Below are 25,047 nucleotides of genomic sequence, written 5' to 3' on the forward strand. Positions count from 1 at the left end.
AAAGTTGAACCCAACAGAGCTCCTGCATAGAGGCCCTGCCCTGCATGATGGGTGCCTGTCCCAGGACTGAAATGCAGCATTAAATCCTGCTGTGGAGCTGTGTGCACTCCAACCAGGGGATGGCAACAGTGCCGTGTGGCCACAGTGTCCATCCCAAGCTGATGGGCCTTCACCAAGGAGTGGTGTGGGACTAGTTGTAGTTAACAGGATACCCAAGACTCTTCCCAGCAGTTTCCTCTCAGCCCCATGAGTCTAGCCACACACTAATTCAGTTATGCTCCATAATCAAAGGTCCTGAAGCCTGAAGGGAGAGTCAGGTTGGCAGGGAAGGACCCTCAGAAAGATCAGGATGGAAATCACAAAGCAAGACACAAAAAAAGAGGCAAGAGGGCAGGCAGGTTCAGGAGGCTTTATTGAGGATCCTCAGGAGAGGTGTTGGGGCCATATGGCCTATTGCTGTACTCTTCGAATGGACTGCAGCTGCCCAGTATGGACCTGTGTGCCAAATTCACTGTAGGTATGGAGCTCCCTGCCATGCTAGTCCTGCTCCAATACATACTGGTAACCCTGGTAGCCTGGGTATTGGTAGGCCACCCACCTAGACCAGCGAGGGCAAAAGGGTGGTAAGTAGGCTCTGCCCCTGCCCCATCAATGTCCTCCATTCGTAGTAGTCCTCCTTTCACAGTTCCCAACCCTCAGCTCCAACACCATTGCTTTCCTACATAGATCTCTTCCTGCCCTACTCACTGTTCCACATCTTCCTATCACCTTCCTGACCATGTCCCCTATTCCTGCCCTCCACTGCCTCCTCATCCAAGTTTTTAATATTTTCCCCATCCCTATATTGTTCCCCTGACTCCTATGACCTGCCCCTCCCTCCCAGACAATCTCCACCATTTCACTTTCTTCTGCTTCCCTCCAAGTCTCCCATCACCTCTCTTCCCTCTGTCCTCCAGTCTCCAACATCTCTCTTACTATGTCTCTTAGCATGCCCATTACCTTTCCTCACTCTCCTCTCTGTTCTTCTCATCTCCCTTATTCCAGTCCCAGGACTCACGCTTCAGAGCTGACTTTAAGGGAACCCACATCCCTACTGGCCCAACCCATGGAGGGCAGGGATGGATAGTCATCACTGTGTTCAAACCCACAACCCTGGAAGTTGTCCCCCTCAAATAGTGTCACAGGGCTGTCACTGTGGTTCTGAGGCACAGAAAAGTAGGGGTCAGCCCTCCAAAGAGGTGTTAATGGGTACATTCTCAGCATCACTCCCCCCACTTTACTGCCAACACAGGTTGTGCAGATAATTAGGCTCCACAAACACTCCTGGCAGTTATTCCATTAGCTTCCTAGCAGCCTGAAAAGCTGGGGTGGTCAGAGATTCCCAGTCTGGTCTCTTCTATGGCTTTGGATTGAGGTGGTGAGACTGAAGGGGGTGTCCCAGAGACCTTTCCAGGTCAGGGCTGGAAAGTATCTTGTGACATTCACCTGTTTTTCATGAGGAAAATTAGAAGTCTTGAGAGAAATCTGGTCCATTAATGAAGACAGTTTCCCTAAGGGCCTCATTGACTAACCCAATCCCCTGCCCAGAACCCTGGGCAGCCCAACTAATGGGTTGGATGGCCGAGTCAGAACAGATAGGCCAGGGCATCAGTGTTGGTTTGGTCTGGGCTTCCACAGTACCAGGTTCTTCCCCCTGAAAGGCTCCTTGCTCTCCTGGAATGGAGAAGCTTGCTCTCTGCCCTCCACCTCCCAGGCCCTGGCCTCACCAGCAGGGTACCTAAGTCAGCACAAACAGGAAGTGAGATCCTCCCCTTTAGTATATTTGATTTATTATCAACCCTTTCACCACAACACACACACACACACACACACACACACACACACACACACACACACACACACACACACACACACACACACACACACACACACACACACTCACACTGACCTTTCTAAGCCTTGATTCCTGGATTGAGTTCTAAGTCTCATCTGATCCCCATTTCCACACTAGTGTCTGGGGCTAATAGCAGCCACCCAGACCTCATAGGGCTGTGTGATGACAGAGGCACTCTCTCACTCTTGCCCACAACTGGATGTGAGAAACCCCATGGCTCTCAAGACTTGCATGGACTCAGCGCTGTCCGTGGTGCTGATCTTCAACGTCTGGCTTAGGCCCACAATCCAATCTTATGGACAGCCCTCTAGTTCTGGGAAGTAATGCCACTACCACCCATCTAAGAAAGATGTGTTTATGCACCCCCAGTCAGTGGATGTCCTTTTGGCGGCAGCACGGTGGGACCAGGGCCTGGATCCAGGAGTTAGGAGGGAGAAGAAGAGGGGGAGAGCTGTTCTCACCCGGCAGAACACAGACTGGAAAGAGAGCAGCTGGTCGCTGCTGTGGTGGCCACCACTGTCATTCCAGGCGCTCCAGAAAGAATGGTCACCCTTCTCCAGAATGATTTGCTGTCCCTGGAAATTGGGGTACTCATAGGCCATCCAGCTGGGGAAAGGTAAGGGGAGCCGGGAAGCATCTGCCCAGCAGCACTATTTCCTCCCCCTCCCCCTTGTTGCTGTGATTGAAAAGATTGAGAAACCCGATCCTTTCCTCTAATCCCAGGCCCTTTCCCTGACGCATCCACTGCGTGGCAGACCAGCTCCTCTATGGCTAAACACCCGGAACAGGGCTTGAGGGGTCCAGACTTCCAGCTCAGTGCCCTTAGGGTGGAAAGAATTTTCCAGCTTACAAAGATCACCCAACCAAGTGCTTCTACATCAAGAATTTAGATGCCTGCAAAAGTAGGTGTAGGAACCCTACTGCACCCCAACCTGCATAGCAACCTATGATAACAACAGTCAGCTCTCCTGAGGGCCCAGGCTCTAGGAGACCAAGGTGGATCCAGTGGAAGAGATTTGGCTTCTTTTGTTAAATGAAGCGTAGAGCCTCTAACTTTGGAGAGGAGATTAAACTGGAAACCTCTTCATTGTTCAAGCTGGCCCCACAGTTCCCCCGCCTCTGCAGCAAAGGTTCCCTTTTCGCCTTTATGCTTTTAGCTCGCACTCTGTCGTATGACTGGTCTTGAGGCAGATGGGGATTTGGGGGAGGCCAGAGGGTTTCCTCTGTTGGTGGGTCTTTATCAGGCAGGGCTTACAGACTGGGGAACGGAGGGCTGAGAGATGATGTCTCAGGCTCGGAACTTGGGCTAGGGGAGCCCAGAGCCCCCCAGCCCAGCCCAGCCGCACCTGGGCGATCACTCACACACCGCGTTCCACCTTGATGAGCGCACCCTTCGCAGGCCTCCTCGCTCGCAGGTGTTCGTGCAGTCACTCAACAGCCGACCGTGGCGGCCCTGGAGTCCTCTTTCTCTCGGAGTGTGAGGCAGGCGGACTCCGGCCAGCCCGGCGCGGAGGGCGCGGCTCATGCCACTGTGGCAAGAAGGACAGGACCAAGCGCTCAGCATCTCGCGAACCCCCTCCGGAGCCAGGCCCAGGCCCATCCAACCCGGGTTGAGGGAGAAGGCCCCGGGGTCTGGACCCGGGTTGCTAGTGGCTTTCCGTCATCTCGCCCTCCCCCGCCCTGAAAAGACCCTGCCCCAGCACGGACTATTCACCAGGCGGGTGAGCGTGGTACTGACGGAAATGGAGAGGCTGCGCAGGGGCCAGGCGTGCGTGCGGGGGCTTTATACTCGGCCTCGCCTTCCTCCGCACGCCCTCTCCCGCTGGGCTGGGGGGAGCTGAGTCAGCGGGCAGGCTGCGGTCAGCTCTGCTGTCCCCTGAGGAGCCGAGGCCTTTCCCGCAGCCGCGGATCTGGCCCCTGTCCTCGGGGATTACACTAGAAAGTGCTGAGGCACACGTCCCGCGCTCCCTGCAACCAAGGGTGACTCAGCCTTTTCTTTTTGGGGGGCCAGAGCCAGGCAAGACGCACGCGACCTCGAGCAGAACACGCCCTCCCTGGCCCAGACCCTCCGGACTAGAGGTACCAGACTACCCAGAGGCCTCACTGAAACTGCGCATTTCCGACTGGAGGCACGAAAGTTCTTCCCAATGTCTAAAGTCCATCTTTTCTTCAGCCCTAGGTCGAGGCCTCTCTTCTGGGCGACGCTAGGGTAGAGATAGACAGGCTCCCCGAAAGCGACTTTCCTCACACCCCTCAGTCTTCTCTTCCCTGTAAGATGGCTCCATCGCAGCCTCTTTCCTCCCAAATTGAGTTCCCAGATCCGCGCTGTATTCCTGGATTTTCTTGAGCTGAGGGGCGCAAGGCAGTGCTGAGCGCAGGAAATTTGAACCGCCCAAGGGAGGGCTCGGATTTACAAAGCACCTAGAATAATAATAACTAAGGAAGTGGCTAGAGTAGTTACCAGCCGCCTGACAGCTCCAGGGACTGGGCTGGGGTCCCCAGTCTACTTGAGAGCCAGCAGCTGATCACTGATTGCCTAGTTCAGGCCAGGCACTCTGCTCAGCTAATTCTCACACCATATCCTTGCCCTGCACTTCACAGAAGAAGTGGCAGCTTAGGAAAGTCCATCGAAAGCTGGTGGAGGAGGTGTCCCAGCTGAGATGTGAACCTGGGTTTCTGTTTTAACTAGGCCCTCGCCCCCAATCCCTGGCCAGCTGGGGTTAGGAAAGGAGGTGAAAGGTTTGGGGCCCTAAGGGAGGCCCCAAGGAAGACATTTCCTCACAACTTGCAGCAGGATTTCTAACCACACAGCTGAATTCATTCCCACCTCTGTGCCCTTGCATTTGCTGTTCCCCATTCCCTCAAGTGTCCTAGTCACACGATCTTGGCATGGCTGACTTTCTTGGCATGGGTGACCCTGTTTCTGACATTTACTGTCCATCACATCACCCTGTTTTCTTTGTATCATTTGTCACTCTGTAAATTTGTCTTTTTCATTTTTTGTTTATGAGTGTTTATGGGTGTGCTGAGTGTCTTCTTTTAGACCAAATGTAAGCTCCTTTTAAGCAGGCTGTGTCAGTTTTGTTATTTTCAAACCTTAGCACCATGCTGGACACAAAGTAGGCGCTGAGTAAATCTTGAATGAGTGAATAAGGTGGTCAGGTTGGGTCAAATGTCCAATGGGGATGGGGTGTAGAGGAAATTCTACAATGAGAGTTCAGGAGTAATGGTTTGCCCATCCTACCAAGTTCCCCACCCTGAAGTTCTGGGGTGCCAAGAATAGGTGCTGAGGGCAGCCAAAGTCTCCCCTCCCCTGTGTCTCTCTCTTACTGGCAAGGAATTGCTCTTGAGGATCACAGTGTATGTGAAGGTGAACGTCCTACAACATGGGGAATAAAGTCCAAGTTAGGAGGGTTTAAGTCAGAGCAGGGACACCATGGCCAGGTTTGATTGGGGATGGGTCAGAACCATGCCCAGTCCCCTGACTCCCTGCCCTAGAGGAGGTTTGGAGAGACACAAATAGACCATAATTTCCCCAAAACCATAAGGGAGAAATACAAACTATCAAGGGAGGCAAGAACCAATCCTGGACTCGGTGTCCTGGCCTTTTGCCTTGGCTTCCCAAATCGGGACTATGGCAGCAGTGCGAGGTGAGGAACCCAATTTCTCTTTCCCTCCCGTCTGCCTTTCTTCCCTATCTCTATTGTAGAATTCTGGATTCAGCCACCAGGAGGCGCGGACGGGCCGCTTTGGGAGGGAAGCTGAGGCCGCTGAGGCCGCTGGGCTGGTGGAAGAGGCAGCTGGTAGGAGGTTGAGGTTGGGAGGGGTGGCGGGCGCCCATTGCGAGTGCGTCAGGCTGTGCGTCTTCGCCGGTCGGTGACGCGGGCCGGGTGTTAGATCCGAGGCTGCGGGGTGTCTGTCAGACTGGACACTGTGTTTACAGGATCTGGGGCCCAGGGTCTGGGCATGCCCCTGAAGTTGGGGCTCCACCTGGGAGGGCTGTTTCCAGTCCAGGTGTTGGTCAGATCAGAAGACTGTATTCCGCAGGAGGGTGTGTGTGTGTGTGTGTGTGTGTGTGTGTGTGTGTTTCAAAGGCTTGGGGGAAGTGGTGGTAGTAGTACAGCTGAGATCCAATTAGAATTGAGTCCGGCTGAGATTTGGGGTGGGGACCCTGTGTGTGTGGTGAGCAGGGCCACTGCTCCTCTTCTAGTCCTAAGTTCCCATCTTGGCTTGCACTATGAAGCTGTGGGGCACTAGCCAGCCTCTCCACTCCCCTGTACCTCAGCTTCCTCATCAGGAAGATGGTGTATAGGTACCACTGCCCCCACCCTACAGTCCACAGCTTTTCATTCTAGCTGTCTGCACACCCACCAAACACTGCCAATAGCTAGTTGCCCAGACCACCTCTAGACTTCTCTCAAGATCTCTCCAGTCAGGGTCCCCTCCCTGACTCTGGACCTCAAAGTTGAGGGAGAAAGGAAAGAATGAACCACTGAGGGGAAGGACCAAGAAAGGGGCTGTCAGGGGTCCCTGCCTGGTGTGCCAGAATGGGACTCTGGGTTTCTGTCCCTTTCCTGTACTATGGACCCCCTCCCAGCTTCCTTTCTTTGTCCATTAGGTTGGTCCCGCTCCAGTCCCCCAGTCTCCCTTCATCCAACCCCCTCCTAGCCCCTCTCCCAACCCCCCAGCAGCTGGTCCTGTTTGTTTTCCCAGATCAGTTTTGCCCAGAGCTTCCTGAGGGTGGATGCACAGGTGGCTTTGTTTGCCAGCTCAGCACCCTCATTGCTACCTCCTCCACAGCCACAGCCTTGGCCTTTAGGTGTGGAGAGGGAGAGTTAGGAAGACAAAACAAACAAACAAAAAACAGTGTCCCCACATCCACACTTTCAAGAGACCTCAAGATCTCATAGAGGTCTCATCGCCTCAGAGAACCCATCCAGTTCATTTTTTTTAAATATATATTTTATTGATTTTTTTACAGAGAGGAAGGGAGGGGGATAGAGAGTTAGAAACATCGATGAGAGAGAAACATCGATCAGCTGCCTCCTGCACACTCCCTACTGGAGATGTGCCTGCAACCAAGGTATATGCCCTTGACCGGAATTGAACCTAGGACCATTCAGTCAGCAGGCCGATGCTCTATCCACTGAGCCAAACCAGTTAGGGCTCTTCATCTCTTATAGGGACCAAAGTTCCACAGAGAAATCCTCAGGACATTCCCCCACTTATGATTCTACCCAAACACCCATCTCATAAGGCACCCTAAGATCTCACAGAGAAAGCCTTAGACCCAGTTCTGTTTCCTGTAGATCCCACTCATACCCCCATCCTATATGGGGACATGTAGAGCCAACAAAGAAACCCTCAGACCCAATCCTGGCCTCTCACCCAGGTCCCCATCCCAGTTAAAGGCCCTGAGAATCCCCAGAGAAGTGATGTCTCCTTCATATAGAGCCCCATCCCATAAAAGGCCCAACTTCTCAGTACTGTTGGGCAGCTGAGAAGTGCCTGGTGGCCCTTGTCCTATCAAATCAGCCTGCTCTCACCCTTACCCCTCATTTCACTGGGAAATCAGCCAGGGCTTTGGTGACTGAAGATGCAAATTCTGTGAATGGTGCCCTCTTGCACCCTTGTACCATCACCAGCCCCTCCTTTGCAGCTCTGCTCCTCCACTCCCTGCCCCCAGCCCAGGTCTGGAGCCAGGAACAGGCAGATGAGCACTTTCCCTGGGGCTGTGAGGCCTGGTCTCCTGGGAGACAGAGATAACAGTGAGAGACCAGCTCAGCCCCAGCAGGGTCCAACAGCTGGGCCCCAAAGAGGTGGGTCTTGAGGGGGTGGGAGCCCCACCCACACAGACCCATTGTCTTATCCTGCTATAAACAGAGCCCCTCAGTAGGGATAGAGAGCTGGCCACCATCCAGGGAGATGGAAGGCAGCTTTTACCACTACCCACTCACCCAGACACAAAGGCACCGGCTGGCACAGGGCAACAGGGAGTGTGTGCACGCATACACACGTTCACACAGTACAGGCACATGGATGGGTCCCACATGCACCACAGGTAAACATCCCAGCATTTAATAAACACCTCAAAGTCACACTCATTGATGGGCTGACATTACTCACTCATTTCTCAAATATTTAGTAAGATGTACTATGTGCCAGGCACTGTGCTGAGTGTTGGAGCGACACCTGAGTATGCACCTTCACATGCACATATCCCACTCATGGTCACCTAGAGAAGATCATCTCAGCCACCCACCCATCATCATACACTGAAGATGGGCTCTGGAGTCACACTGCTGCCTGGGTTCAAATCCAAGCTCCACTGCTTATAAGTTAGATGAACTTGTACTCTATTTCTCAGTTTTTCCCTCTGTAAAATGGGAATAATAGTCTTAAAAACTGCTGTGAAGATTTAAATCCATGTAAAACACAGCCTGCTGTATGCACCCAATACATGTTAGCTGTTCCTGTTGTGTTTATAACTGGCTTTGCTGCATGGTTCTGCCCACCCCCTGGGGCTGGGGTGGGGAGAGGAGAGGAGCCAGGGCAGCAAGCATAAGTCTGGGATCTGCATGCCCCTTCCCACACTTGCCTGTGGAAGCCAGCCTAGCACTCAGGATGAGGAGCCTTTCTGCCTCACCCCATTCCAGTCACTCAGCTGTGACCTGTTTGGGAGGACTGGGAAGGTCAGAGGGGAGTATCCCAATCCTTTGTTCTTGTTCAGGCCTCTGCTATTCTGGAAAGAATGCTTGGGAGTGAAACTGGAGATCTGACTTCTGGTCCATACACCTTTTCTGGCTCTATATGTGGTCTTAAGCAGGGCACTTCCCCTCTTGGGGCCTCAGTTTTGTACCTGTAAACTAAGCTAACTGCTGATCCCGGAGGGGCCTCCCAGCCATGATTTCTGTGATCCGGTGATGCCTCAGGAAGGTTCCCCGCTCTTCCTACCCAGCCTCCCCCCTCCCCCTCAGACCTAGCCAGAGTGAGGGGGCGAGTTGCCTGCTGTCACCATGGGGACTAATCTCTAAGAAGGTCATTGAGCCTCCGCTTCTGCCTTGGCCTGATGGGGATTAGTACCTGGGTATGAACCCCCCCTTGCTTCCAAGCCCAGGTCCCCCACTCTTTATAGACCCTGGGCAGCCTCCACACCCAGAGGCTCCAAGGCTGGGCCAGAATCAGCAGGTGGACAGTGGAGGCAGGGCAGCTGCCACAGTTGTCTGTCTTTCTGTCCAGCTGTGGCCGAGAGAGAAAGGGGGAGAGATGGAGTCAGATCATGCCCCACTCATGGCCTGAGTCTTGCCCCTCTTTGGCTTCTGCTTCTTAATGGGGAGAGACTGGTCCCCCAAAAGAGGGTGTCACTCCCACCTCCAGCCCTGGCTGTCCCATTTGCAGCCCACATAGAAACCACACTTTCTCCTCTTCTGGAGGAAATTTCCCCTCACCAATGTGGGATGGGGTGAAGGCTGTTTCCACATCACCTCCCCCTCCTTCTACATATACTGTGCCTTCCACCTCTGGTTACCTGACCTCTGACCCTCCATCTCTAAATCCCTCCATCTCCTTTAAGTGTACATCTCTGTTATCTCACATTGTCTCTGTCCCTCTTTGGGTTCTCTCAGGTGGTCTCTGCCTCTCTCCTCACCAATGTGGGATGGGGTGAATGCTGTTTCCACATCACCTCCCCCTCCTTCTACATATACTGTGCCTTCCACCTCTGGTTACCTGACCTCTGACCCTCCATCTCTAAATCCCTCCATCTCCTTTAAGTGTACATCTCTGTTATCTCACATTGTCTCTGTCCCTCTTTGGGTTCTCTCAGGTGGTCTCTGCCTCTCTCTCAGGTCTCTCTCTAGCTCTTGCTTTCATTGTGGGTGTATGTGTGTGTGTGTGTGTGTGGGGGGGTGTCTGCAGTCTCTTGGGCCTTGAAATTTCCCCTATGGTTCTCACACACCTTTGGGCAGCACCCTCTGTCTGTCCGTCTGTCTTCTGGCTGTGTTCTTGGCCCTCATCTCATCCTTCTTCCCAATGTCATTTTCAGTCAGCAGTTTCCCAGTCCCACCACTGCCTGAACTCCAAGCTCAGTCCCTTTTCCTGCTCCCTCCCCTGCCCAGGGTGCTGACAGGGAAGACAGGAAGCAGGCTCTGGCTGGGAGCTGGACAGGCGAGGGGGGATGGGCCCCTTCAAACACCAGCTGCTGAGCACCCCCCTTACATAGGCAGCCTGGCACCTGCAGGCCTGCCTGGCGCCTAGAGACTCCGCCCCTGGCCAGGCAGGGGAGGAGGGACCTTGATGAGGGGACAGATCCCTGGCCAGGGCCAGGATATGCAGGTCTTCATGATGGGTGGGGGGTGGAGGCCCAGGGAAATTAGGCTCTGGGGGGAAGAGGAATAAGGGCATGTCCCAGACCACTGGTAGCCTCATTTTCTCAACACCGCCCCCCCCCTCCCCAAAGGACTGCTCTATGTGTGTCTTAGGGATCATTAGGGAGACCTTTGTTGTGCAGCCCCAGGATCTAGAGTCCCAGCCAGAGGGGAGGAGCTCTAGCCCCCCTCTGTGATTGGGGGAGGGGAGAGGAAGCCCTCCAAGACACAGGGAGGACTTGCCAGCGCCAGGCCTAATCCCTAAGAGGCACATCATTCAGTGCCAGGCAAGGAGCAGAGGGCTAAGCCCAGGACAGAAGCCTGGTCAGTGAGGCCAGAATGGGGACCGCACACACCCCAGCCTGGGACCCATGCATCCCTCCTTCCCATCCACGGCTGCTGTGCCCACAGATCCCATCTGTAATTCGCCCCTCTCCCCAGACCTGCCTGGGATCTGTCAGAGCCATCTCATCCCCACTCCTTCTTTCTTTCTCTGCAACAAGGACACAGCAGATCCCCATGGGGCCTGAGGGTGGTCGTGTGAAGTGTGGCAGTGGAGTGGGGGGAGGGTGAGAGAGGGGGACAAGCCAGCAAGCACCTCCAGCAACAGCCAGATTAGAGCTGAAAGGGACAGTGACTCCTGATCCTTGTTCTCATATCCCTGTAGGCTGCCTAGGCCTGGGTGTGTGGTGATACATTCCCTCCCCATGAGCTTCCTCACCCTAAGGGGAACTAGGGCTCCATATTGCTGTCCAAGGAGCCTTACTTCCACTTCCAATCTACAACTAGTCCCTCCATCCAGGGCTGGCTCAGCATCACCATCAATTTTGGAAAGGGGAACGGAGGACACCTGGAGTCAAGGACAGACTCAGCTAGGGGCTCAGACTGACCAAAGGCCTTGTGTGAAACCCTCAGTTCTAAGGTCTCTTAGCAGGAGGCCAGGGTCTTGAGCAATCTCTGTTCCCCTCCTCTATGTCAGATCTTAGCACTTTGAGTCCCTGGAAAGGGAGATGGTCTGTCCCAGGTTTGGATTATAGCTAATGACTCATGGATTCTCAGCTATGCTGGGGCCCACACAGACCCCACCCCCATCCTGAAACAAGAGGTTGTGGAGCTATTAAGTTTGGGGAAGGTAGTGAGCTGCTGTGCCTTGGGACCCCGGACATGGGAAGACTGAAAGAGGGGCCAGAGAGATGGCAGTGAGTGAACCTTCGAGCTGGCAGTACCATAGGGATCTGGAGGAGAGACTTGATCTCCAGCATGGTTCTAGCCCACCCCATCCGGCTTCACATCTCACCACTACTGCTTCAATCCCTTTGTGGGCCTCCAACTTTCCCAGGAACCAGGATATGAAGACTCACGGGAGGCCAGACCATCGTCCTCATTTTGCAAATGTGAAAGCCCCAGGAGAGGCCGAGAATGACTTGCCCAAGGCCACAGAAGTCGCTGGGACAGAGTCGGACCAGAAACTGGGTTTCTACCTCCAAAATGTTCCTGTTCTGGGTCACAGCCCTCTGTGCCATCCGGTGGAGCCTGCCCTGTGGCCTGGTTACCCCAATAGAGCCCGGCATTCTAGGGGTTTCGGGCCAGGGCAGGACAAGGCAAAGCGGGTGGGGCCGGATGGGAGCCGGATCTCGCCTGGGAGCGGCGCACAGCCTCTCCGACCCGTGTGGCAGCGGCGCGGCAGGTGCCTGCGTGGCGATGGGGCTGGGCCTCCGGGCGAATGCTGACAGGCCGCCCCTGCCTCACGCGAGCCGAACGAACAAAACGCTCAGGTCCGGTTTGTGCGAGGGGCTCGTCGCGGGGCGGGAGCGGAGGGCCCGGGGCCTGGCTGTGGCCCTTGGTGATCCGGTCCTGGTCTTCCTCGAGCGAGCGCAGTGCCGCACTGCACTCCGCCAGCCGCCGCCTCGCCTGCGCGCATCTGCGGCTGACACGTCGGCGGCCAGGGAGGCCCCCGCAGGTGCGCACCTGGCCTGCCCCTCCCTTCCTGGCCATTCTCCACCCTCTCGGGCCCGTTTGGCTAAGTCCCCAGCGCACACCTCGGAGCTTGTGCCAAAGCCCGGGCTCAGCGCCCTCTTATACGGCCTCTTCAGTCCCCGCCCCTAGACACACATACACACACGCACACTCACACCTGTCCGGGCCTCGTTTGCTCGGGGCAAATATTGACTCAGAGGAGGCGGAGCGCCCCAACCCCCTCCCCGCCCCGGCTGGGCTCCAGGGCCAGAGCTCCTCCAGGCCTTGGCGGCACTGGGCGCCTCTGGAACAACACCAGATGTCACTTTTCCACCCACTTGCCTCTAGCGGGGGGTGGGGAGAGAGGATGGGAGGAGCCGAAGAGCAGAAGAGCAAAGGACACAGGCTGCCTGGCGGAGGTTAGGGGGAGCGGAGGTGGGTATCTCAGGGAAGGCGGGACACCCCTGGTCAGGGGACTCAGGGTTATGACGCGAGTCGCTGGTAGAGACTGTGGCCCTCTGTCTAATAGAGACATACACCGGCGCCCCAGTGTCTAGTAACTTGGTCCTCCTCGAAGCGCTTCGGTTTCCCTTTTTTTCCAGTCTATTAGCAGAGCCCCAGGAGCCCCGCAGCTGCTGAAAAAAAGGCTAAGGGCGGAGTGGCCAGGCCTCGGAGAGGTCACCTCGACCCGAGGCCACCTGCTGCACTGACCAGGCCTGGCGCTCAGTTTCTGTCCACCGGGCTACACGGGGTTTAAGGCCAGTCGGGCCCCAACCAAAACGCCCTCCCCTGGTCTGACCAGATCCAGCGCCGGGCAGTCAGCCGCGGGAACCCTCGTCGAGCCTCGGTGTGGAGTGGAGCAGGCAATCTCCCAGCCAGCCCCTGGGTCTCCGATGAGTTGCGGCACTCCACAGCCGCTCCCACCATCTGTTTCGTAGCAAACCCAGTGCGAGTTGCTCCCGCGTTGGGGAAATAAAAACAGATATAGAAAGGAACAAATAAAAATTAAAAAGCTAGATGCTTTACTGGTGGGGCGGTGGAGAGGGGACCGGTTAGGACCTATCGAAGCAAATCGAAGGGGCTGGGCGCTGGCGCCCGCAGAGTGTCGGCAGGGAGCGGCGGCACTGGCCGAGGCACGGCTGTTTGGGGCGCCCCCTGCAGCAGGTCTAGAGTCGGAATCCTGGAAGACAGAAAGCCCCAGGTAGGGGTGAGGGCGAGATTTGGGACCAAACCTGCCCGTCCCTACCACCCCTCACACCCCTCCGTTGCCGTCCACGCGGCGCTGGCCGGGGTGCCCCCACCTGCCGAGCGGCGGCAGAGCGATGACGCGCGGCCGCGAGGTGAGCACCACCTCCCCTCTGCTCGCCTCCACTAGGATGTTCTGGATTATGTTCTCCAGCAGCGCCTCCTGCAGGTTGGCGAAAGCCCGGAGCCTGCGGGGGACCAGAGAGTAGGTGTCAGCGCTGTCACCCACCACAATCACATTCTCTGCTGGCCTCCTCGGTGCTGTACCGTGTGCCACGTGCGCTACCTGGATTCTCATTGACCTCCCCACCCTCCCAACACTAGGCGGCATCCTCGTTCCAAGTTTACCGACACTTAAAGAGCCCAAGTTGTCAAATGTTATGTTGCTGGCAGAGTAGTGTGATTCGAACCCAGGCAATTGTAGTCCACATCTCTTGGCCACGTTTGGGGAAAGGCATCCAACAATGAGAATGTACAGAAGGGACTACATGGGGCCTAGGGAATCCCAACCCCAAAAGAAAGCAACCGCGGAGCAGTCCCAGGGAAAGTGGTACAAGAGGAGGTGGAACTTCTCTCCTGGTTCTAGAAACCCGTTTAAGAGATCTTGAAGACTATAACTACTCTCCTTGAAGTGGTATGATGGTGAATGTTCATAGGCAGGTCTTGGAGAAAAAATTAAAGCCATTCTGCAAATACTCCCACCCAGGCCTTACCCTTCCAACCGTTGAACACTGAGTTGGAAGACACGGGCACAGGAGGCCACCCCAGTATACCACTGTCTTGCAGGAAGGATCCTTCTGCACACAGCCCTCCTCCAAACCCTCACCTGGGTCTGGCTGCTCACCTGCTGATGGCCACCTTCTCATCCTGCTCTCGCTCCTCCTTCATTATGATCTTCAGCTGCTGCTGCCACCACCATTTCAGGGACTCCTGGGACGAAGGCTGCTGTGTGGTTTCAGTCCCTGTCCAGGTCGACTTCTCTTCCTTCTCCTTCATCATCTCTTCATCCTCCTCAGGCTCCTCCTTGCTGCTCTCTTCCTCCTCTTTCTTCTCTTTCTCCTCTTCTTCTTCCTTTTCTTCCTCTTCCTCTTCCTCCTCTTCCTCTTCCTCTTCCTCTTCTTCCTTCTCCTCCTCTTCCCCATCTTCCTCCCCCAGCTCCCATTTGTCCTCCTCCTGCTCCTTGCCTTCCTTGTCCTCCAAGCTGTTGGAGGACAGAAACAGGCCTGGTCCTACGTGCAGGCTGCTGGACTGGGCCATGAACCTGGCTGACTGCTCACTCCAGAACTGGCAAAAGTAAGGAATCTGCTCCACTAGGCTTTGGTCCATGGCTTCATGGAAGGTCTTATCTTCCAGCAGGCCCCTGCGTGGCAGGGAGGAAGAGAAGGTTCTCACTGAGAGGCCTTGTGGCCCCCTGTGAGGCTTTGGTTTCAGTGTTCCCCAAGTAGTGGTTCTCGCCTACTGTGTCCACAAATAGGAGCTAAGTGGGGGAGGGAAGCCCTTGGTCCATTGCTCCTACCCCCATCCTTCTTTAGAGGAAGGTATCTCTGGACCCCATGGAGCCTTAGAGGTGAACATTATATGGTAGAGACAGAGCCAGGAAGTCTGAGTTACACACATGAGGGACAGGAACCCTGAGGAGAATGTGAACTGGCTCTAGACATCATCTACCAGCCGTGGACAGGGCAGAACTTGGGACCCAGCCTTGATGATCCCTCCAGCCAGCTCTATTGGAGCTGTACCATCCTAGAGAGCCTGGGGCCACCAATGGAAGGATCTTGTGAGGAAATTTTATTTTTCAGGAAAGGAAGGGCTAGGACTTCAGCGGCTGTGAGTGGACTCAGAATTGACTGATTGGGCTGGAGAAATGAGGGTTAGGGTCCACGGGGTGGACAGTCACCTGATGATGGTGGTGAGACAGTCAACCAAAAGCTGCTTCTTCTGCTTGGAGACAGGGGCCCACGTGTCAGTGGATTCTTTCTCAGAAGCCTCTGACTCCTCCCTGATGCACGTCCTCTTTGGCAGCATCCTGGGGTGAGCCATGACATTGAGTGGCCTGGACAAGCCACCATGCAGGGACTGGGGGCACAAGCAGTGGTGGTGGCCTCCCAGTCAAGAGGACATAGTGCTACTGCATTTGGGGAACTAAACCCGACCCTCAGAGTTGATGTAAGACCTGGAGAGGCTCCAAGTTGGAAAGGGAGGAAGGAGGAATGGGGAAGCCTAGGTGGGTTCCCTGGAGGCCTCTGGCTCGCTCTTTGCCTCCTCTGCATATTGGCTTTAGCAGTATTGGGGGCATCTTGGGCCCAACAATGCCATATTAGCCCCAATATCCCCCACCCCTGCCACTGCACCTGTTCCAGCCCTCAGTAAGGGTTGGGTCTGGGCAGCCCCTGTTCTGGAGAGGGAGGGGGGTAGAAAGTAGAGGAAGGAGACCCCTCACTCCCTGAGAGTTCACCGGTACAAGAAGTGTCGGGGAAAGTCAGAGAAGAAGTTGTCCAGGAAGTAGTCGATGGCATGGGCGCGGGCAGTGAGGCCCAAGTAGAGCATGCCTGGCGAGGGTGGCTGGGGACATGGCCAGGATGTCTCCTCCTTTGGGATCCTAAGATTCCAGCTGGTGGGTGGGTCGAAAGACTGCTGTTTCTTGATGGGGGGCAGCGTCTTTGGGAAGAGGGAGGCAATAATGGCAGGGGCTTCAGGACTGTACTCCCATCACCAATGGTCTTTTGGGCCATGCAGGGGTTTGACTCTACCCTTCTAGGAGGCTGGACCAGGGGTTGGAGGTATCTTTGAGAGCGAGCAAGGACCCTCTCAAGTTATCCAAGGAGATGGTCCTGGGGCTTATTGCTTTACCTTGTACCTCCTCACAGGTTCATAGGCTTCATAATATGCCCTTTTCTGTGAAAGCAAAGAGACCCCTGCTTAGGATACAAGAGGCCTAGAAGCCTGAAGCCAATGCCAGGACCTGCTGCCCTCTTGAATTTGCCCAAGTTCTAGAAACACCTTCTTCCAGAACCTTCCTTAGGAAAGTGCAACCTAAAGACAAGGAAAATCTAGTTATCCAACTGAAGGAAAGAGGAGGTGCTGCCAAATATGTGTAGGCTGCCCCAAAAGGCTTGTCTTTGTGCCCTAAAACTTTGTGGTTTGGTGTGATAAAGAAATAGCCTCTTACTAAGATTTAATTCAGAAAAAAAGGTTTAATGCAGAAATCCCTTCTTCTGTGGCCTCAAGATATGATTTGCCTCCACGGTTGGATCAGAGCTTTATTTTTTAAAAATATAATTTATTGATTTTTTTTTACAGAGAGGAAGGGAGAAGGATAGAGAGTTAGAAACATCGATGAGAGAGAAACATTGATCAGCTGCTTCCTGCACACTCCCTACTGGGTATGTGCCAGCAACCAAGGTATATGCCCTTGACTGGAATCAAACCCGGGACCCTTGAGTCCACAGGCCGATGTTCTATCCACTGAGTCAAACTGATTAGGGCAGGTCAGAGCTTTAGAGGGGAGCAGTCCCTCCTCGGAAGCTATGTGGTGGACACAAAGGTGATCAAGGAACATGAATACTACCATGGGAAAGCTATGAGATTGGAGGAGGAACCAAGATACATTTTGTCTTATGTTTATCATTGGTCTCCCCCGACAAATGCTCATAGCATGTTTAATGAATGCTTACTGGGGGGGAGGGGGGGCAGGCACTTTACATGTATTAACTCATTTGATCCCCCAAAGAGCACTCAAAGCAGATAATATTTTACTCACACTTAAAATATTTGGAAAACTTTCATTTTTAACCTTGGGAAATTTCAGACATATATAAATTTGTATACAAAGAATCTTCCATTACCCACCACCCAGCTTCAATAATTAGCAACTCACAGCCAATCTTGTCTCATCTCTACCCCACCTCTGAATTATCTTGAAGCCAATCCCAGATGTCATATTACCCCCCGGTTTACAGTTGAGGGAACTGAGAGGTTAAATAATTTGATCAAGATCACAGAGCTAGAAATTATCCAAACCGGGCAACTTGTTCCCAGAGTCTACACCAGAAACCACTGTACTGCACTGTTCCCCATCAGAGGGTGAGCTCTATCTTGTTTCCTCTGGTCCCTAGTACCCAGCACTTCAAAGGCACCTGTTAAGTACTAGCTACATGAAGCAGGATGGTCAGCCAGCCTTCTGTATCCAGAGAGTCTCTTGGGGAGATATTATGATTAGTTTAATGAAAGAAATCTACTCTCTTAAGGCAGGTTGGCCAGTTTTGCATGTAAGACCCCCTCAGATCATTACTTCTGTCATCTCTGGTAAGGCCAATCAGAAATATCTATGGTGTTCAAGGCCCACTCTGTCCTCACCTTCACTTTCCTATCTGTGATAGTGAACTCCACTTCCTGCCGCACCTTCTCATCCTGCCACTCCTGCAGTTCCTTTTGGAACTCCTTCAGGAGGTCCTGCCGGTACACCTGTGGCACAGGACAAGGAAAGAGAAGACCAAGTTCTGGGCAGCTTGCTGTGGGCCCCCTGTCCTTCCAGGAGCTGGTTCACCCTGGGGATCTGGGGATCTAATAGGACTGGGAGCTGTGCTCTAACTCAGCTTCTTTCTGGGGCTGATCCTACCTTGCATACCAGGTCCATGCTGTAGAAACTGGCATGCACTGAGGCCTTCAGAGTTACCACAAATGGGATCGTCTCTTCCGGAGCCACCTTCCCTTTCATGGGGCTCACGGACACCTGTTGGTTTGGGGAAGGAGTCTCTGGAGCTTCACAGCGATGGAATGGGACAAGCTGAGATGGTATGGGATGAAGTGGGATGGGATGTATGGATGGGAGGGAATAGGATGGGGTGGGATGAGATGGAACAAGGGGGTAGGTCTGGAACTCTGCTGGAGGTTCAGAATCTGTGGACACAAGCGGCTCTCACCTCCCCGAAGTCTAGAGGCTTCAGTTGCCAGGCAAAGACAATCGTCTCATTTTTGGAGCTGTTGTTAAGGAACAGCAGGCGGCTGCACTTGCTCTGCACAGGAATGTTTCCCAGGGAGACGTGAGACTGGGACAGGAAGACATCCTATTGGTGGAGACAACACAACAGCAACTTTGGGATGTGAAAAAATAATAATCAGAGCAACCACTACCAATTACTGAGTGCTTTCAACAGTCCAGGTACCATGGTAGGCAATTTACATGCATTTGATCCTCCCAATAGCCCTATGATACAGGTTCTACTGCTATTCCCATTTTACAGATATGCTGCTAAGGTTCAGACAGCATAAATATTTTCTCCAAAGGTCTCTCACAGGTGACGCTTGGGTAAACCTAGCTTTACTCTGAATCCTATGATTTTGACCATTAAAATGGGCTTTGAAAGGCTGAGAAATCAGAATTCGCTTAAAGAAGACAGAAATAAAGAAATAGTTTGAGGCCCTGAAGGATGGTTATAAATTAATGGGTGACCAGGTGTTGTTATTGTCACTGGGGACAGAACAGGAGCTGTGTTATAGGGGTGTCTGGGAAGACTGAGGCCACATGAAAGGAATACTTTCTCTCTGTCCAGACTGAGTGCTTCCAGGGCTGGGACTTTGTCGGACTTTTCTCTGTGTTCCCAGGGCCTCCATAGTGCGTATCCTGCAGTAAGAGTCCAAAAGGGTAGTGGTGGAAGGGTGGACAGGCAGATATAGGAGCGGGTAATGATTAGATGGTGCCTGGAAGGATGGATGGAGAACTGCATGGATGGATGAATACATGGATGTGTAAACTGGCATACAGGTCAGTGAGGAGATGGATAGATGGGTGGATGGATAAATGGGTCAGACCTCCCAACAGTGAGGAATATGTGAACTAAAGGTAGTGTTAGTGACTCTAGATATCTTTCAGCAAAATCCATCTAGGTCCAGGGGTGGGCTGTTCTGTTTGAAAATAATACCTTAGAGCCCTAGGTATTATCTACCCCTTCTTTCTACGCCTTCTAGTAACCTCACCCTAATGCCCAGAGAAGAGGGTAGACTGGCTTGAGCAGGAACACCTGTGGTCACTAGGTGGCAGGGTAAGCCTCCCATGGAACTGGTGCTGCCTCCTAAATCTGGAGGAAGTCTGGTTCCAGACTTCACCTCTGTATCTCTCCGTTCTCAACATCATACAATTTCCTTCCCAGCCTCCTCATTCCCATGCACAGGCTACCCTGGGCCCTCAGGCTCCTCCTAGGCCTCAGACCTTCCCAGCTCCCTTCCCCCTACCTGTCCAGGAGCCATCAGCCTTGAATGTGTGGAGCTGTTGTCCCATGAGGAGATATTGTGGAAAGGCGCTGTATCCCCCAAGGCATGGGGGTCATAGCCCACTCCCTGGAATTGGATTTTGGCCGAGTGCCATCCCAGGATGTGGATGGGCACCTCCACCTGGGAAGTGAGGAGGGTGGGGGAAAGGACTAGTCAGAGCAAGGCCTGCTGAGGAGGCCAATTCCAAGCCCCGTCCCATGTTATCCCAGACTGCTACTCACTGTGTAGGTCTTGGCCTCAATAGGTGAGAAGATCCACAAGATCTGAGCAGTGGTGCCTGGCTGGATCTCCCCTTCAGGGTTGAGGCAGCAGAAGATGGGGTGGTCAAAATTTTTTGCCTGAACCTGCAACAGGATGTCGGTCTGGACCTCATATGTCACAGGCACCGAGCCACCGTTGTACAGCTCATATATCTGCAGGGGGGTGGAGATAAGGAAACCTCCATACGGGCTCAGGGCTGCAATGCAGAGAGCCTGGGATTCTGTGTCCACTGCAGGAGGGCAGGTTGATCTCCATAAGTCACACCTACAGTCCCAGAGCTCCCCTAAGTACCTCTGATTTCCCTTCTGGCTTCATCACCCAAGAAGTATATAACTGTATTTTCAGGCTGTGATATTTTAAGATAATCTGTAATCTTCATTTTATTTGCTCTGAACTTACCTTTGTCAAGGTATAAGGGGACACTTAGCTCATGTCCTTAGTATTGGCATTTAGGGAAATTGTCCAAGCAAGCACCATCCTGACTCTTCATCATTTTCTAGGCTCTGGTTCTAGTCACCTGTGCGACTGCCACTTTCCACATCTGCTACCAGAGGCCTTCCTGCTTAAAGGCAGACAAGGGAGAGCAGAAGGAAGGCATGCGGTCCCCCAGGATTAACTTCAAAGTTTGGGAATCACAGAACGTCCTGGAAGAAACCAGAGATCTTCTGGTCCAATCAGTCATTTTAGAGATGAGCAAACAGAAGCCAGAGAGAATAAAGTGTTCATCTGGACTGAGGCCCAGTCCTCTCATCTTGTTTAGCACCCACTCCTGAATATGCTGACTTTATTTCTCTAGCCTGGACCATCCTCTGAGCATCAGACCTGTACCAACTTCTACTGGATAACCCCTCTTGGTTGTCTCACAAGCATCTCAAATTTGGCCAAAACCAACCTCTTCACTCTAAAACTTGTTCCTCCCCGCAGTGTATCTCCTTTTAGTAAATGGCACTACATACTCCCAGTAGCTCAAAGTAGGAGGCCAATACACCTCTTCCCTCACTTTCTCTCTCTCTCTTTTTAAAAAAATTTTTTTACTGATTTCAGAGAGGTCGGGAGAGAGAGAGAGTGTGTGAGAGAAACATCAATGATGAGAGAGAATTATTAATCGGCTCTTCCTGCCCACCCCACACTGGGGATTGAGCCTGCAACCTGGGCCTGGGCCCTGACTGGGAATTGAACTGTGACCTCCTGGTTCATAGGTTTGACACTCAGCCACTGAGCCACACCAGCCGGGCTCCCTCCCTTTTTTACTTCCCAGATCCAATCCCCAGCAAGTCCCAATGATTCTACCTCCAAAATGTAAATTAAATCTGTTCAATTCTCTCTCTTTCCACTGCCCTCTTGCAAGTCCAGGCCATCATCTGTCATCATGAACGAAAGAGGAAGCTCGCCCACAGTTGTGGGGTTTGGTTGGAGGCACAACTGGGTCTGCTGGCTCCATGTCTGAGGGCATTTTCCATTGTCTGCATTCAGGGCCACAGGAGAGTGGTCTGGTCGCTCTGAAAAGCTCTCCTGGGGCACATGAGCCTTTGACTTCCTTTTTGAGATTCTGGACCTCTGCAAGCTTGGGCATGCCCAGCCTCAGGTGGGGCTTCTGGGAAGCCAGTGAAGTAGAGGGTGGCGTAGGGAAGTGAACAGAGCTTGCTGCTGGCAACCCCATCTCAGGTTGTCCTTTCTCTTCCTCTAGGCCAGCGGTTCTCAACCTGTGGGTCGAGACCCCTTTGGAGGTCCAACAACCCTTTCACAGGGGTCGCCTAAGACCATCGGAAAACACATATATAATTACATATTGTTTTTGTGATTAATCACTATGCTTTAATTATGTTCAATTTGTAAACAATGAAATTGGGGGTCACCACAACATGAGGAACTGTATTAAAGGGTCGAGGCATTAGGAAGGTTGAGAACCACTGCTCTAGGCTAAATGGCCAGAGGCCCCTGCCCAGAAACACAAGGGCTTCTAAACAGTTGGAAATTTCAGAGCTATAAAATACTTAGGAAAATACTATGCCCCCCTCTTGGAGATTTTCAATGTATGTTTTCACAGCAAAGGAACCCAATTCCCTCCAATTAATAAAGAAAACCTTATAGCTTCGGGTGAATTCACAATGCAGAAAGATATCCCTCTCAAAGCAGTGATTTTTAAACTGTGGCTGAGACCTATTAGTGAACAGGTCATGAAACCAATTTAGTGGGTTATGTCCAGCATTTTTTTTTTAAAAGTAACAGAATATAATAAAACAAACCATCAGAGCACTTTGCATGTATGTATTGATTTGTGATCTGGGGTGGGTTATCAGTGTGGTTTGAAGAATCCTGTGCTAGAGGAACAAATATAATAACCTTTCTTTTGCATGGGAACGAGGCCTGGCAGAGGGTTGGGCACTGGGCACCAGGAAGCTGAAGCCTCTTGCCTTGGGTCTCTCGGGGTCCAACTTGCAGGCCCACCTCTTAGAGTGAGGGCTTCTGGAAGGCAGTGTCTTTGTCACCCTGTCAAGAACTTTTGTAGATACACATAGATCAACAAGTAGGCCTCTTGGTGAGCAGGACAATGTAGACCACTGACCTGGCGCGGGGGCAGTGTGTCACCGATCCGGACAGGGATGAACTGGTGGATGGTGGAGGTGAAGTGCACGTACTTCTGCTCCAGGTTCACTGTCACACCTATGAAATTTATCTGGAGATAGACAGATCATGAGTAGCATCCCTCCCAGAGAGGAAGTGAAGCCCCCAGCAGAGAGATCCAGACCCCAGCTCCTTGGGGGTATAAGTCCCTGCTCCTCTCTTGACTGTTCAATGACAGGATCAGGGCTGGGGCCTCACCAGGATCTCTCGGCCATGGGACACCTTGAAGAGCACTGGGAGGCGATCAGTGCTGATGAACAGGTGGCTGGAAGGGAGGACACAAGTCCAGGATGAGTTAGGGAGCCCTGGTACCAGTGGGAGAACAAATGATCACAGCACACCAGTGGCTTTGAGTTGGCTTGCCCTGGGAGCATGTGGAAGCCCCTGAGTTGGGAAGGGACAAGAGGGGAATTAAACCTCCCCTGTAGGTGGGAAGGCAGAGTCCTCCCAGGGTGGTGGCTGCTCAGGGTACCCTGGAATCACACAGTGCAAGGCCAGGATTCTCCGGGAGCCAGGGGAAAGGAGGGATCTCCAGGACTGGAAGTGCAGGGTGGGCGGTGCAGGGAGGGGAGGCGGGGAGAAGCACCTGTATTTGAGCTCCACCACCTGCTCCTGCCCAGGACTCAGGCTCCCAGTCTTGGGGCTGATAGAGAATATGCAATTGTCCTGCACACGCATGTGGTGCAGCTCGGTGCTGTCAAACTCTGTTTGCTCTGCCCATAGCTCCAGGTCGATCTGCAGGTCACTTGGAAAGAGAAAGGCCCTGGGAGGGGGTACAAAGCAGGAGGGGTGAAGCCTCTTAGTCAGAATAGAGAGGTGGGAGCTCTGAGCCCCAGGAGGGAGAGGGGCATGCCTCCCCTCCCTGCTTCATCCCATCTGGCAAGCTGCCCCATGCATGACTGGGCAAACGTGGCTGCTGTAGAATGTCATTGCACAAGGACTAAACAGGAATTGAAGGCTGGGCGGGCTCCCATTGTGGGTTTGGGGGCTCAAGGGGGTTGCTTATATATGTGGGTCACTTAGAGCTGCCCATTAACCCCGGAGGGTTTTCTGTGACAAAACTCCATTTGAGGCTCCTAAGAATGCCAGCAGTACCAACCCGGGCCCCCGAGAGGGACCGTGTCCAGCCTGGGCACAGGGCAGAGAACAGAGGTCCCAGCAGGACTTGCATTCTGGAATCTGAAGAAAGGTGGGCCTAGATTAATGCCCCTGAAATTCCTGGTGCTGTAGTAATGTAGACACTGCACTTGCTGACCAAACAAGTGTCAAAGGAGGCCAAGATCACAACCTGAGGTCTGGCACAGAGATGGCCCCAAACTGGCAGAGGCTATGAACAGGGAGAAGTCAGAGGGGAAGAGAAAATGGTCAACAAATCTGAAAAGGCTCAATGGGAGTTGGAAAAAGCAAATCAAAACTTCCTCCAGTTGATCTCAAATATTTTCACATCAGAAATGTGAAGAGTTACATCCAGTGCTGTTATGTCTAGGAAGAAGAGATACCCTCAAAAGTAGGTAGGGAGAGAAGAAGCTGCTGCCACCTTTTTTGGTAGGAATTTGGAATAAAAAATGTATATGTGCTCTGACACAGAAATTATATTTTGAGAAGGTAACCACGTGCACACACACAAAGATGTTTATTCAACCTCCTTTGTAGCGGAAAAATATAAAGCACTGGGAACAACTAATGTCATCCAATAGAGGAGTGGTTTCATAATTTATGGCCATGTAATGGGATATTATGCAACTACTAAAAAGAATGAGCTAGATCTATGTATTGATCTGTATTTAGCTAAAGGGAACATTATTGATATAATGCTGAGCAGAAAGTAGTATGTAAAATGTGCTATTACAGAGAGAGAGAGAGAGAGAGAGAGAGAGAGAGAGAGAATAACCCTGTAGTTTTCGCTGGGTCTGTATGTTGTACAATGCTGAGGGAGGAAGCTCTCATCACCTCAGTAGGGCAGACTTGAAGGGGAGCAGGGGAAGTTCTTACTTTTCTCCCATCACCTTGTGTCGGTTGACTTGTTACAGGTGAATAAACAGCTTTTGTCATTTTTATCTGGGGGATATTGACCAGTGGAGATCTTGTTATTTTGGGGGTCATCTAAATAGTTTCAATACTTCCGTTTCCCTCACCGCCTTCACCCAGTCTCCCTCCAAATAATCCTGAGCCCCTTCCCCTGCTGATCCTCTAGTGTGGGCTCCCCCATCTGGGGGCTGCAGCAGCCTCCCCACCTGTCCCCCTGCCTCAAACTGCTAATCCGTTTCTCTCTCCTCAACCCAGACCAGAGTGACAGGCCTGGTAAGTAGATGATGTCTTTGCCCTTCATCCCAGTTTACATCCCATGGATGCTCTTGGGAAGAAGTACAAATTGTCAGAAAGAGAAGGATTCTAAGGCCTAGACCTTGGCCCCCACTGGGTGTCCCGCCC

General features: G+C 52.9%; 2 protein-coding genes across 2 annotated transcripts in view; both read right to left on the reverse strand.

Annotated features, from left to right (window-relative positions):
* Positions 1 to 450: 450 nt before the first annotated feature.
* Positions 451 to 12,255, reverse strand: CRYBA2 (crystallin, beta A2). Its single transcript, XM_005883532.1, is given in 7 exon segments — positions 451 to 598; positions 1,058 to 1,200; positions 2,356 to 2,500; positions 3,259 to 3,352; positions 3,355 to 3,414; positions 4,143 to 4,242; positions 11,899 to 12,255. Coding segments are annotated over 7 exon segments (1,047 nt in total).
* Positions 12,256 to 13,215: 960 nt separating this feature from the next.
* Positions 13,216 to 25,047, reverse strand: part of CFAP65 (cilia and flagella associated protein 65) — a 39,918-nt gene continuing 28,086 nt past the window's right edge. Inside the window, exons 22-35 of the mRNA XM_014531001.1 lie at positions 23,204 to 23,380; positions 22,816 to 22,882; positions 22,559 to 22,669; positions 19,953 to 20,144; positions 19,693 to 19,851; positions 18,384 to 18,527; positions 18,080 to 18,193; positions 17,818 to 17,925; positions 16,312 to 16,356; positions 15,917 to 16,119; positions 15,359 to 15,487; positions 14,306 to 14,821; positions 13,518 to 13,649; positions 13,216 to 13,396 (exon numbers count right to left, since the gene is read on the reverse strand). Coding sequence (XP_014386487.1) covers positions 13,276 to 13,396; positions 13,518 to 13,649; positions 14,306 to 14,821; positions 15,359 to 15,487; positions 15,917 to 16,119; positions 16,312 to 16,356; positions 17,818 to 17,925; positions 18,080 to 18,193; positions 18,384 to 18,527; positions 19,693 to 19,851; positions 19,953 to 20,144; positions 22,559 to 22,669; positions 22,816 to 22,882; positions 23,204 to 23,380 — 2,218 coding nt within the window. The 3' untranslated portion in view covers positions 13,216 to 13,275. The remainder of the gene's footprint in view (positions 13,397 to 13,517; positions 13,650 to 14,305; positions 14,822 to 15,358; positions 15,488 to 15,916; positions 16,120 to 16,311; positions 16,357 to 17,817; positions 17,926 to 18,079; positions 18,194 to 18,383; positions 18,528 to 19,692; positions 19,852 to 19,952; positions 20,145 to 22,558; positions 22,670 to 22,815; positions 22,883 to 23,203; positions 23,381 to 25,047) is intronic.

The sequence above is a fragment of the Myotis brandtii genome, unplaced genomic scaffold (genome assembly GCF_000412655.1).
Source record: "Myotis brandtii unplaced genomic scaffold, ASM41265v1 scaffold79, whole genome shotgun sequence".
In the NCBI taxonomy this organism is placed as follows: domain Eukaryota; kingdom Metazoa; phylum Chordata; class Mammalia; order Chiroptera; family Vespertilionidae; genus Myotis; species Myotis brandtii.